General features: G+C 47.6%; 1 protein-coding gene across 1 annotated transcript in view; it reads right to left on the bottom strand.

Annotated features, from left to right (window-relative positions):
* GTF3C1 (general transcription factor IIIC subunit 1) overlaps positions 1–12907 on the bottom strand; it is a 72480-nt gene that overhangs the window by 44109 nt on the left and 15464 nt on the right. Inside the window, exon 7 of the mRNA XM_017673146.3 lies at positions 554–721. Within this exon, the coding sequence (XP_017528635.3) occupies positions 554–721 (168 nt within the window). The remainder of the gene's footprint in view (positions 1–553; positions 722–12907) is intronic.

The following is a 12907-nucleotide window of genomic DNA, read 5'->3' as shown; positions in this document are numbered from 1 at the left end:
TCTGTACCTGCCGGCTGAATCAGGTCTGAGGCCGCCTCACCTCCTGCTCTGTCCCCCTCCCCACAGAGACCTGCAGCCACACCACCAATGGCACTGGGTCACTGCTATCCTATGTGGATTTCGGGGATCTGAGGAAGGACAAGGAATGGGGAGACAGTTGTTCCTCCCTCTACAGCAGACGTCTCAATCTGCAGTGGCTCCAGACAATGTTTACAAGATGGTAAGTAGCTCTCAAATCCTTGAGTATAATTTAATAGCTCATTTTCCTGAGTGCTTTCTGTGTACCAGGCACTACACCAGATGTTTTAATCCTAGTCCTCACTTAGTCCTCACAGGCTAGGGTGGATGACATCCCCATTTTACAGATACTGGACCCAAGGCTCTGAGGCATTGCTAACGTGATCCAGTCACAAGTGGCAGAGCAAGGATTCAAACTCAAATCTGACCCAAAGCCTAAACCCGTCAAGGGAAACACAGTGCTTTCTGCTGGTTACATTCTCAACAGCACAGCCCTGCTTGGACATGAGCAAGCAGGCATGAGAACAGGACCTACTGAGTTCGTAGGTCTGAGTGAGCATATCCCGCTCATACACAACATCCACCGGAGGCACTGCCCTGGAGATGACCTCCTCATCCTCGTCATCGTCCTGGTCGTGGTCCTCTTCGACCTTCCGTTTAAATTCCTTCAGCAGCTTGAGGCAGCGCACCATGACATCAGTCCCTAGGAACACAAACATGTTTTCCAGCAAGGAGTAAAATGACAGAGTGTGGGGGGTGGTGACTTCAGCAGGACAGAGACCCCAAGAAAGATCAGATGCAGCATCGAGTTTGGGACATTTAACTGCACATCTCAGGACACAAAATTTACTCCACTTACACTGAAAATTTACTCCATAAAACTACTGTTTTTAATCAGTGAACAATGAAATGCAAATGAAAGGAATGAGGTGCAGTGTTGGACCCAGGAAGTCATGAGCAGCCTTGCCCTGCTCAAGACAAGCTCCATGACAACAGGAAACGTGCCTGTTTTTCCCGAGTGTCTCCCCAGCACCCAGACCAGTGCTCAGCACACAGGAGGCATGCAAGCAGTATTGCTGAAAGAATGAAAACCTTTTTCCTCTGAGGCGGATGACCATTGCCAAGGTGGGGAAGCAGTGAAAACAAGATGTGTAACCCTTCTAGGGCACTGCAGGAGGCCTTAACCCAGTGATTCCAAGAATGGGAATTTACTCCAAGAAAATAAAAAGAGGCAAAAGCTGCCAGTAATAAGAGGTCCACACAGCACTCTTTTGAGCACTAGCTTTCATAAAAGGCACAGTGATGAGGAACTTTGCAGGCCAGGACCTGCCTCCAGACAATCACACAGCGCCCATAAGCTCCACCACCAAAAGCACAAGGTGGGAAAATAATAAACTTTGCCTGTGGCTCTGACAAGAGAAAGGTACAAGGAAAAACAACAGCGTTCTGACACTTTACATGTGCTAACTCATTTGATCCTGGTAACTCTAAGGGGCATTTTATAGATGAAAAAACAGGCACTGAGGGGGTAACTTGCCCAAGCTCCCAACAGCTTGTGAGTGACAGAGGTGAAGGTACTCAGGAGGATCACAGGTCTCCAGGATGGAGGAAATGACTCTGCACTATGATGTCCTGTGATATATGGCAGCATGGAGGCAGGGTAACATCCATGCCCCAACCCCTGGAACCTGTGACTACATTACCTTCTGGGGCAAAGGAGACTTGCAGGTGTGATTAAGCTTTGGCTTTCTGTGGTGGTCATGAAGGTTTTAGATTAGCCTGGATTGTCCAGGCGGGCCCAATGTAGTATCACCAAGTCCTTACAAGAGGGAGGCAGCAGCCCACAGGCACATGAAAAGATGCTCCACATTGCTAATCATCAGGGAAACGCAAATTAAAACCACAATGAGATATCACCTCACACCAGTTAGGATGGCCAACACAGAAAAGAGTAGGAACAAGAAATGCTGGTGAGGATGTGGAGAAAGGGGAACTGTCCTACACTGCTGGTGGGAATGTAAGCTAGTTCAACCATTGTGGAAAGCAATATGGAGGTTCCTCAAAACACTAAAAATAGAAATACCATTTGACCCGGGAATTCCACTCCTAGCAATTTACCCAAAGAAAACAAGTTCTCAGATTCAGAAGGACATATGCACCCCTATGTTTATTGCAGCACTATTTACAATAGCCAAGATATGGAAGCAACCTAAGTGTCCATCAGTAGATGAATGGATAAAGAAGACATGATACATATACACAATGGAATACTATTCAGCCATAAGAAAGATCAAATCCTACCATTTTTAACAACATGGATGGAGCTGCAGGGTATTATGCTTAGTGAAATAAGTCAGGCAGAGAAAGACAAGCACCAAATGATTTCTCTCATTTGTGGAGTATAACAGCAAAGCAAAACTGAAGGAACAAAATAGCAGCAGACTCACAGACTCCAAGGGCCTAGCAGTTACCAAAGGGGAGGGGTATGGGGGGGAGAAGGGGATTCAGGGGTATTATGATTGGTGCACGTGGTGTGTGTGGGGTCACATGGAAGACAGTATAGCTCAGAGAAGACAAGTAGGGACTCTGTGGCATCTTACTACAGTGATGGACAGTGACTGCAATGGGGCATGGGGGGGGACTTGATAATAAGGGTGAATGTAATACTACCTTGATTTTCTTGTGAAACCTTCATAAGAGTGTATATCAATGATAACTTAATATAAAAAAATTTAAAAAAAAGAGAGGGAGGCAGCAGGATCAGAGTGGGAGACTGGAAGATGCTAAAGGTGCATAACCCTCAGGAACCCATGCAAGGAGGGTAGCAAAAAGCTGGTCTCTGAAACCCAGTGTCTTGTGCAGCAGCTGTGGCCACGGAAGGCCATCCTCACTTCCTGTGGGTGTGAACACCCACACTGAGCAGGTCAGGGCCAGCTCTCTTATCCAGGCAGGGGATTCTCATGGGGACAGAGAACAAACAGCAAAGCATCTGAGGGCCCTGAACTTACTGGAGACTCACCTCAGAGTAGGGCCCGGCCGAGGCTGACCCACTGACCCCTCGGGGCAGGCAGCCTCAGGAACCCTCGGGCCCGTCTGGTGATGACTCCCCTCCACTCCTCACACTGACAGAAACCCCACAGTTCATGAGATGAAGAAACAGGACATCGAGTCAGGCGTAGGCTTCCTCAAGTCTTGGCTCCCTTCCAGCCAGCCAGGTCCTCCCAGGTTCCCCTGCTTTCCACGGCTCTTCCCTTTGCTCTAGTCACTTGCCCTGTCCCTCCCTCTATTTCTCCTGCCCAGGATGGGAACCTAAAGCAACCAGAGAGAAGACATGGGGACAAATGGACTTGTGGGCCCAACAGCATGGGTGAAAACTATTTCAAGGCTCAGGTGATGAGAATTGGGCCCTCAATTAGGATTTCAATCTAGCAGCCACAGAGGGAGGCACCCTGGTGGCCAGCATACCCAGCATGCGGACAGAACACTGACCTGGCTCTTCCCCTCTGTACTCTACTCAACCCCTGCCAACCCCCTCCGCAGATGGTGCTCATAGAGCAGCCCACTGCTCGTAATAGAGCTGCCATCATTCCTCCAACGCATGGATGCCAGCCTGAGCTCTCCATTTGTGCTGTTCAAGCCAGTCCTCACCACGGTCTCAGGTGACAATGCTACCATGGCATTTCACACCTGAGAATATCAGGAGCTAAGACATTTCCCAAACTCTCACCCCTCAGCAAGTGAGGAGCTGGGATTTACCGGGCAGCTGGCTTCAGAGCCTAGGCCTTAAGCCTTTGATGACACATGGCCCCTAATTCAAAGACATTTGTGACTGAACAGTGAGGGACCTGGGGCCTTGGACGCTGGCCTCTGTGTGCAAGGTGGCGCCATCAGCACTCAGTGGAGGCAGACCAACATGCTCTCGGCAATAGCCCAGCGCTCCTTCCCCCACTCCTTTTTAAATGCCCTCAGAGGCGAATTAGCCAGTGAAAGAAATAAGAATAACCCTTGAAGCACAAGTGGAAGTGGAGAAATGTTACAGGCACACTGATGGACTCAGAGGGCAGAAAAAGAACCCTCAGCACCTGACAGCCTCACCACTCTGCTTCCACAGCACTGACCGCCTCTCTCATCAGAGCTTCTCCAAACAGCCCAGCCACCTCCTTTGCTGACAGCCAGGATGGACAGCCATCACAGGCGGGTCGGTGTAAACTTCAGCTCCAGGGTCAGACAGGGTTGGGGCAACCTCAGCTCCACAACCTCCCATTTCTGTGACTCTGGGGTTAATGACTTGGTATAGCTCTTGGTTTTCTGCCCAGTAAATGAGATGAGTGTTCTCTTCCTCACGTCAGTGGTGGGATGACCTGATGGTATGGCTGTACAGAGGTCAGCACATAACTGTCACTGACCCTGATGCCCAGCTCTCACAGTGGGCTAGGCACTGTGTGTGGATGCTACCTGAATTAATCCATCAAACCTCACAATACAAGGCTGGCAGGCCCCTATGAGCCCCAATGTGCAGATGAGGAAGCTGAGGCACAGAGAGATTAAGTGCCTAACTCTAAATGATGGAGCTATGAAGTGGCAGAGCTAGGATCTGAGCCCAGGCTGTCTGAAGCTCTCAATCACCATAGCAGCTACTCTTAATAGCATGGCCAGCACCCAGCACAGTGCAGTGGCATGACAAACATTAGTTGGATTAAAAGACTGGTCCCTTCTTGCCAGGTAGAAAAGCCCCACAGCTGGCCTCAGGTCATGGCGGCCTGGCTTCTGGAGAGGTGTGGGAACCTGGCCTTGCTCTGGTTCTGAGCATGGGATTCAGGAAGGCAACTGGACAGGAAGGCTGTCGCCGGGGGAGGTTGATGCACGAGGACTGAGCTGACCCCTGTCATGATCCTGGGTTTCATGAGGCCCAGGACTGACCAGGAGTGTGACCCAGAGGAGAATCTCCCCAGCACACCTCGAGTGGGGGTGGGCTCAAGCATCTAACCATGGGCCTAGCATGAGGGTGCCTTGCTTCCAGAAGGCCAGGCATGACACATCAAGTGGGTATTGGTGAGGCTTCGGGCCATGGGGCCTACATCTGGCCCCTCCCCGACAGCGTAGCTGATTTCTCTGCCATGAATCCCAACTGCACTGACTTTTTTCTGTATCTGTCAGAAAAGCAAGCCCTGGTCCTCTACCCAAGCTGTGTATGTCTCTGGGACTTCCTCAACATGCTGACAACAGAAACCTCACCCTTCCTCCATGCCATGACACACACATCTTTATTCTGGAAATCCTTGTGTTAGGGAGGTAGCATACACAGTGGTTAAGAATCTGGTCTCTCCCACAAGAGGTGGTCTGTGAACCTGGGCAAGCTGGCTGACCTCCCTGGCTCAACTGGCTTGCCTGTAAACTAAGGTTAATGAGAATGCCCAGAGTCTGGAGTTGTTGGGAGAATTGTAAGAGAGAAGGCAGTAAAGGATGGGACACACTGTAATCCAAGGGACAAGGGACTGCTGGGGTGAGTTTCATTGGCCCTTTTCATTTTTCCCATAGTTCTAGAGTTTTACCAGTCACAGAATTTTAATTTCTATTTTAAAAATCCCTTCAGCTCATATTTGCCTTTTTTAAGGAGACTGTTCTAGACCCCAAGTCAGGTAAAGCCAAAGCAGAAGGCACCTGAATGAGGCCCCTGCCAGACGCCCAGGCTCAGAATTCCCTCTGAGCTGCACCTCAGGGACCCATAATCCCTCTTGGAGGAATCACCAGCCTGTTAAGGCAACCACTGACCAGTGGGTGCGGGGCTTTCTTTCCAGAAACAAAAGGCAGGAGAGAGATGACAGGCAGATCACTGCACATGCTCTCAAGCGCAAGAAGCTTTGGGTCTTTTAAAGATAAGGTGTGTGCTCATGTCAGCAGTTCACACAAAGAATCATGCAATTCTTTTGTGTCAAATTCCAGGACAGGCTCACCTTAACATGAAGACAGAATAGCTTAATACAGACATTCTGAGACCCAGAAAAGAAGAAGGGGAGGAGTGAATCCTTACTGAAGACCTAGGATGAGCCCAGCACTGTTAGGTGTTTTCAGAAGCTATTTTATTTAATCACCATATCCATTCAGCAAGTTATTTTTGCCATTTTAAGAAAAAGGAAGCTGAGGTTCAGAGAGGTCAAGTGTTTTAACTGATGTCTTGGACCTAGAAAGTGGCATTTCTTCCACATCAGGCCACCTGGCTAGGCTAGAATTCTAATGGACAGCACTGCTCACTGTAAAGGAAAATCCAGAGCAGCTGTGAAGTGGAATGAACAGCCTGTGTTTCTCACATTCTCAGTGAAAAATCTCATCTGGCTTCCTAGCAGAACTGTACTCTCAACTGTGATTAATGTGGAAAAGAACAAAAGCAGGATGGGAACAAATGAGCACAGGACAGACTTCCTCTTGAAGAGTCAGAAAGGGAGGGACAGTGCCACTGGTGAGCCAGGCAGATGCTATGTAATTGCAGTGTTATCCCTGGCCCACAACACACCTACACAAACACACAGGCACACATACATGCATGTACCCTTGAACAGGGCTGGGCTGGTCAGTGCTGGGAGTCACTCGAGAGTTTGGGAAATTGAAATGATAAGCAAGCTGACAGGCAATCTAAGGGGGCAGCTGTCTTCGGAAACTGCAGGGGCCACCAGAGGCTGGAAGCACAATTCAGGGCAGCAGCCAGGATGACCAGGGCGGCTGCTGAGCCCACACCCCAAGGCCATGGAACAGGTTAGAATATGGACCATGGCACAAGCCTGCCTCTGCCACTCACCGGCTGTATGACCATGGATGGCTCACTGGTATGACCGCTCTGTGCCTCGGGCTGCTCAGCTATAAAAAGGGAGTGAGAATAGCATGTTCCTCAGAGTGCTCAGATGGTGCCTGGCATACACATAATGCTCAGTACATAGGGCTGGCTACCGCTTTTCTCCCTGCCATTATTATTCCCTTGGAAAAACACAGCTTTCGAGGATCAAGTGTCATACTTTGTCAACTGGGCTGAAAATGTCATTGCCTTGGGCCCAGAGCACACCAAGATGAGTAAGAAAGGGTTCCTGCCCCTGTAAAAGGGTCATGTCTGAGGGAGGCCAGGGAGCTAGGAAGGCAGTGTGCTCGGGCTTCATGCAAGCCTGGGTTTGAGTTCTGGCTCCACCATGGGTGGGCTGCCAGCCTCTCTGAGCCTCAGGCTCCTCATCTATGAAATGGAGACAGTTCTACTAGCACATGCAGACGAAATGGATGAGGACAAGGAAGGCACTCTCAGGGCCTGCTATCTGGCTGGCTGACCACTAAGAAATAAGCTAAAGTGTGCTTAGTGGCTACTTCCAGCACGTACAGAGCTGGGAAATAAGGGTGAGGCAGGGGAAGGCAGAGGGGACATTCGGGTGGGATACTGGAGGATCTGTAAGACCTGCCCAGGCGGACGAGGCCAGGTGTTCCAGGCAGAAGGAAGGGCACCAGCGAGGCACAGACGTGGGAAAGGGCATGCCTGTTTGGGGAGTGGTGGTAACGGGACAACAGGAAAGAGGGTTACAGAGGGTCTGTATGCCAAGCAAAGCTTATTTCCCTCTTTCCTTTGTAGGCGTGTTCACCTTTACTCCATAGGCATGACTCAAGTTGTTGTTTGGTGGGCATGGAAGGTGGCGTGGGGGATTAAAGGACTGGAAGAGGTAGCCCAGTCTTTGACCCTCCTGCCCCAGAAGCTGTCCTAGGCTAGCTGCCCCCACAGCCCCTGCTGCTCCCCAGGCCCCAGGCACTGGCTGCCCTGCTTCCCTTTCCTACTAGTTCAGCCCAGTCTGTCCAGGCAGAAGCAGAGGGCCCGATTAGTACACAGGTTTACGCAGCAGCTTTCTGTGCCAAATCCCCGCACTGGTGCTTCCTAGCTCTATGACCACAGCCAAGTGATGAGAGCATTGGGTTCTTATGAGAGAAATGAAGAAAAAGAATAGTATGGAGAAGATGGGGTGGATAAAGGGATCAGACTAAAACTAACACCGGGCACAGTGCCCGGTATGCCACCTATTTAGTTCATCTGCCTCTCTCCCACCCTAAGACTGACCACAATATAGGATAAAAAAATGTCAGACTCTCCCCCAGTTCCTTCCTCTTTTCTACACCCTAAGACAAACCCATAGAGTTTAAGGGTTCTCTTGCCAATTGCACAGGGCAACAAGGTTACCAATGACCCACAAGGGCTTCCAAGGGTTTAGAAGGCAGAGTTGCAAAGTCATCATGAAACACCCAGTGCAAGTACCACCTCCAAGCCCATGGGCTGAGTTTAGTGACTGATTTGTTTAGGTCCCCAAAGTTCTCAGCGTGTGACCAATGGATGGAAAGGGCTGGTGGGAGCCACTCAAATGAGGAGCACAAGGGCATCAGCAACCCTCTCTCTATGGCTCCGAGCCAGGCCCTGATTAAGAATGTAATGTCACTCACAGAGGCATATCTGAGTCACTTTACTGGCTCTCCTGCAAAACTGTTGTGAGGATGGTCACTGTACAGCTGCTAGTCATGTGCTCCCAAGTCCCTGCACTGGCCTTAAGGCTCTTCCAAGCACAGGGAGAGTGTCCCCTTCCCATCCTACAGAGCTATTAGCCATCTGCACCACAGGAAAGTCCAGAGGGACAGTCTCACCAGCCTGTCACCTGCCCTAGGCTGATTCCAGAATTCCTCCCCAGCTCCATTCACCTCCTACCTGCAACCAGCCTGCCCTTCCCAGGTGTGGCCTGGGCAGCTTTCCCTCGAAGGGCAGCTGTGGAGGAGTCCAAGGAAAGGACTGCTTTCCCACAAGGATGCTGTCCCCAGGTGCCAGAGCCCCCCAGGAGAGCTCCTCAGCCCTGGTGTGAAGTTCCTCAGGCCTGGAATTTAAGCTGTTGGTGATTTTACCCCTTTCTCTTATTCTTTTAAGTTCTTGCCTTCAATAGTTTTTGCCATATTAAAATGTGTTTATCTTTATTATTGATAGTAATTACTCTCCGTTTTTAAGTTAGTGTCTTTTATCAACTTTGTCACTTTTAACTTGAAGAAGTCTTGCTATTTTTAATTGTTTTAACTGTTTTCCCCTAGCACCATTACTTTTCCAGGTTTTGAACTTTTCTGACAATCTTTTTCTACTCTTTTTAAATTTATGCTCACCCTTTATCCTTTTCATATTTCTGATCTTCATTCTTTTTACTTCCTCTCTTCTGGTTTCAAAGCTCTTTTAAACTTTTGTATCTATTTTTTTTTTTGCATTTTAATCTTTCTTAATATGGCTCATTTTTTTTTCAGCTTGTACCCTTTAATCCTACTGTAACTTTTAAAATGTCCCCTTTTGCCATTATAATGATCTTAATTTGGTTTGCTGTTCCCTGTTATAAGTGCTTGTTTAATTTTTAACAGCTTTATTGAGATACAATTCACACCATATCATCCCCCTATTTACAGTGTACAAGTCAATGGTGTTCCAGCATTTTCATAGATAGACATACCACCAGTCCATCTGAGAACATTTTCATCAGCTCTAACTCCTCTGTGCCCCTCCCTAGCCCTGAACACTCACTAAGCTACTTGTAGATTCCGTTTTGGACTTTCCTCTACATGGAATCATACAGTAATGGTCTTTTGTGATTAGGTTCTTTCTCCATGGAATCGTCTTGGCACCCCTGTGAAAAACTGGTTGACCACGGATGTCTGGATTAATTTCTGGACTACCGGTTCTATTCCATTGATCTCTATGTCTAGTCTCGTGTTGGTGCCAGGCTGTCTTGATTATTGTTGCTCTGTAGTTAAGGGATGAAACTGGGGAGTGTGAGCCCTCCTACTCGATACTTCTTTTTCAGGACTACTTTAGCTATCTGGGTATCTTGCAATTCCATGTGAACTTTAGAATTAGCTTGTCAATTTCTACAAAGAAGTCAGCTGGGATTCTGAGAGGAATTACACTGAATCTGAAGACCAGCTTAGGGAGAACTGCTATCTTAATAAGGATCTATGAACAGGGGATGTCTTCTCATTTACTTTTACCTTAAATTTCTGTCAGCAATGTAGTTTTCAGAGTATACATTTTGTATATGTTTTGTTAAATGTATTCCTAAGTTATTTTATTCTTTTTGATGCTATTGTGAGCAAAATTGTTTTCCTAATTTCACTTTCAGAGTGTTCATTCCAAGTGTAGAAATAAACTGATCTTGTGTCCTGCAACCTTGTTATACTTGCTTTTTATTTTTTAAGAGTCATGAGCAATGGCTAAAGGAAGAGCCTGTATCATAAACAGGGCGGCACAGATGCCAAGACACAGTATCCTCTCCACTGCTACGCTGGCCTGGTTACTGAACCTGGGAAACCTGTTACATGATGGGCTTAATCATTAGTCCCAGGGAGCAAGTCTCTGTCAACTGCTTCCAGCTGTGAGCATCTTCCGACTGATTCCAAAGTTAACTTCTACTTGGCTTTCCTTCTGTTCTCAGCACGATTTAATGAGCACAGAATGACTAGTAAACACTTGAAGAAAATAGTCCCAATTTGAAAAACAGATGAGTTCAGGGTGACTGTTCTCATTACCAAAGTTTTTCTGCTTTTTGCAAAACAGAGCACCACAGCTTTCTGTAATGCATTTGAAATAAGCCTGAATCCAACTCTTTGTTTATGGGCTTTTAGAAACAACTCATATTTATCCAGGCACACCTGTAAATTTACATGAAGTATTACATCATCTTTATTTATTACTTAAGTCTTGCCTACTCCATAATGCCTTAGAGGGAAGATTTTATGTTAATTTTACAAACTGGGATTACAAAGTTCAAGGCAAAAAAGACTAAAACTGTGCATTCATCCCTTGTCTCCTGCATGAGGAAAGTAACTCAAGTGGCACCTAATTAAATTAAATATGCTAAACATTTACTTAGCACCTACTCAGTTCCAAGCAGACACCTCACAGGCAGTAAGGTTTGAAAGTATGTGAGGGGTGTGGACACCACATTCGAGAAGCTCACAACCTAGTTGGAAAAAAGTCACACAGATAAGTGGGACCCATGTGACACGGGCAGTGAGAAGAAGCCTGTCAGCGAGCCTAAGCAGCAGAGGTGGGTGACAAGACCACCATGGGAATGGGATGAGCCTCCTGAACAGTCAGAATGGGCTCCCTGTGCATGCATGTGACAGTCTGAGAACTCTGGTAGTTATTGTCTGGGGAACCTGCCCTCTTAATGCTGCATAAGGAGCCAAAGCCACCACTACCTTTGGTACCCAGTGTCCGCTGAGTAATGCTGGCTATTCCTGGGGGTATTCTCTTCCCAGCAACAGGCCTCAAGAAAACCAGGACAACTCACTATGTAGCATGGACACAACTTCAGGGGTCAGGTAGATGACCTATCAGTGTGAAGCCAGCTGTGGGCTATACAACAGGAAGCAGGGTGTCTTTGGCAAGTTGAAAGGGGTCAGCATGTCTTTGCCTAGCCAATTGCTATTAAATATAGTTCAGTGTTGCCTGACTTTGTTTTTCTAAAGAAGTTGAAAGGCTGGCTTTTTAGGTGAATTTCTGGTTTTTAAATTTGATGAAAACAATGTGAGCCAAAAAGAATACATTGGTAGATATGACCATGACCAGTCTGTGGCCCCTGCTCCTATGCAGACCAGTTACCCTTGGAGCCTGTCATGGTGATTTCCCTCTACCATCTCTCCAGGGTTTTCTCACTTCTCCCTCCTTCCTGGACCATATGATTTCCTGCCTCTTGTCACCTGATGGTACATAGCTTCCTAAAAGGGAACACAGGAGATGGGAAATGAACTGTGCCAGATCTGCACATATGCAATACCGTATTTCACACCTGACTGATGCTAAAGCTGAGTAAAGAAATCCAGATTGAAAGTCATTCCCTTTAGAATGCTGACGGCTTTGCTCCCATGTTCCTGCTTCAATTACTATTGGGAAGTCTGGTGCCTCCTCTCTGGAGGCTCTTTAGCTCTGGATATCTAGTGTCATTCCTTGTGTCATTTCTCATCATCTCCTTTTTATCCTTTGCACACATTCCCTTTCTGTCCCCTTGGGAGCCCCTATTGTGTGGATGTTAGACCTTCCAGGCTTAGCCTTCTATTTTCATCTTAGCTCCATTTCCCACCTCTTAGGAGTTTCCGTTCTTTCTGGGGGATGTTCTCAACTTTATCTTACCATCTTTTCTTCCACTAAATATTTTATTGCAATAATCATATTTCTTCTTTTTCCAAGAGTTCTTTTTTATTTTCTGCATGTCTGTCCTTTATAGCCTCTTGCTCTGGTTTCATGGATGTATGTTCTCATCATTCTCTGAGGATTCTTTTAAGTCTCCTTCTGCTCGTTACTTTGTTTCTATTTTCCGATCATGTGCGCTTCTCTTACATTCACATTAGAGTTCTCGGATGTTCAGTGAAGCACTGAAATGCTGCCCCAAACCCCGTGCTTTGGCTGTTTTGCAGGTCTGGGAGGAGCAAGGCAGAGGTTGCCGTTGTGTGGGCTTTCATGATGGCGAGCAGGCAGGGGCCAGCTCTTTTGTTGGGAAACCCCTAATTTCAGTATCCAGAAGACTTCTTTCTCTTGAACTAATCAGTTTCTATAGAAAAGAAGCCTTCTGGCCTAGGGGACTGTAAGTCTGGCTGCCAGTGTTCTAGGAGCCAAACTGGAAAAAGCAGTGAGGGGACTTTCACCTTCCGGTGTGTGGGGATTGCCACATCACTCTCATTTAAAGCACAGCACCCTGTCCCCAGCTGGGTATCATGTTTGTGAGTCTAGAAACCCAGTGTATCCAGATGTTTGCCTTTGCGGAAAAGGGCTTCTTACCTGGCTATGTGATGTAGGGGAGGGGACCTGGAGGACAGTGGTTTTTTACTACAGATGACCAACCAAACTCTCTGG

The sequence above is a fragment of the Manis javanica genome, chromosome 10 (assembly GCF_040802235.1).
Source record: "Manis javanica isolate MJ-LG chromosome 10, MJ_LKY, whole genome shotgun sequence".
NCBI lineage: Eukaryota > Metazoa > Chordata > Mammalia > Pholidota > Manidae > Manis > Manis javanica.
The sequence above is the reverse complement of the archived record's forward strand: the minus strand, read 5'-3'. Positions and strand labels throughout refer to the sequence as shown.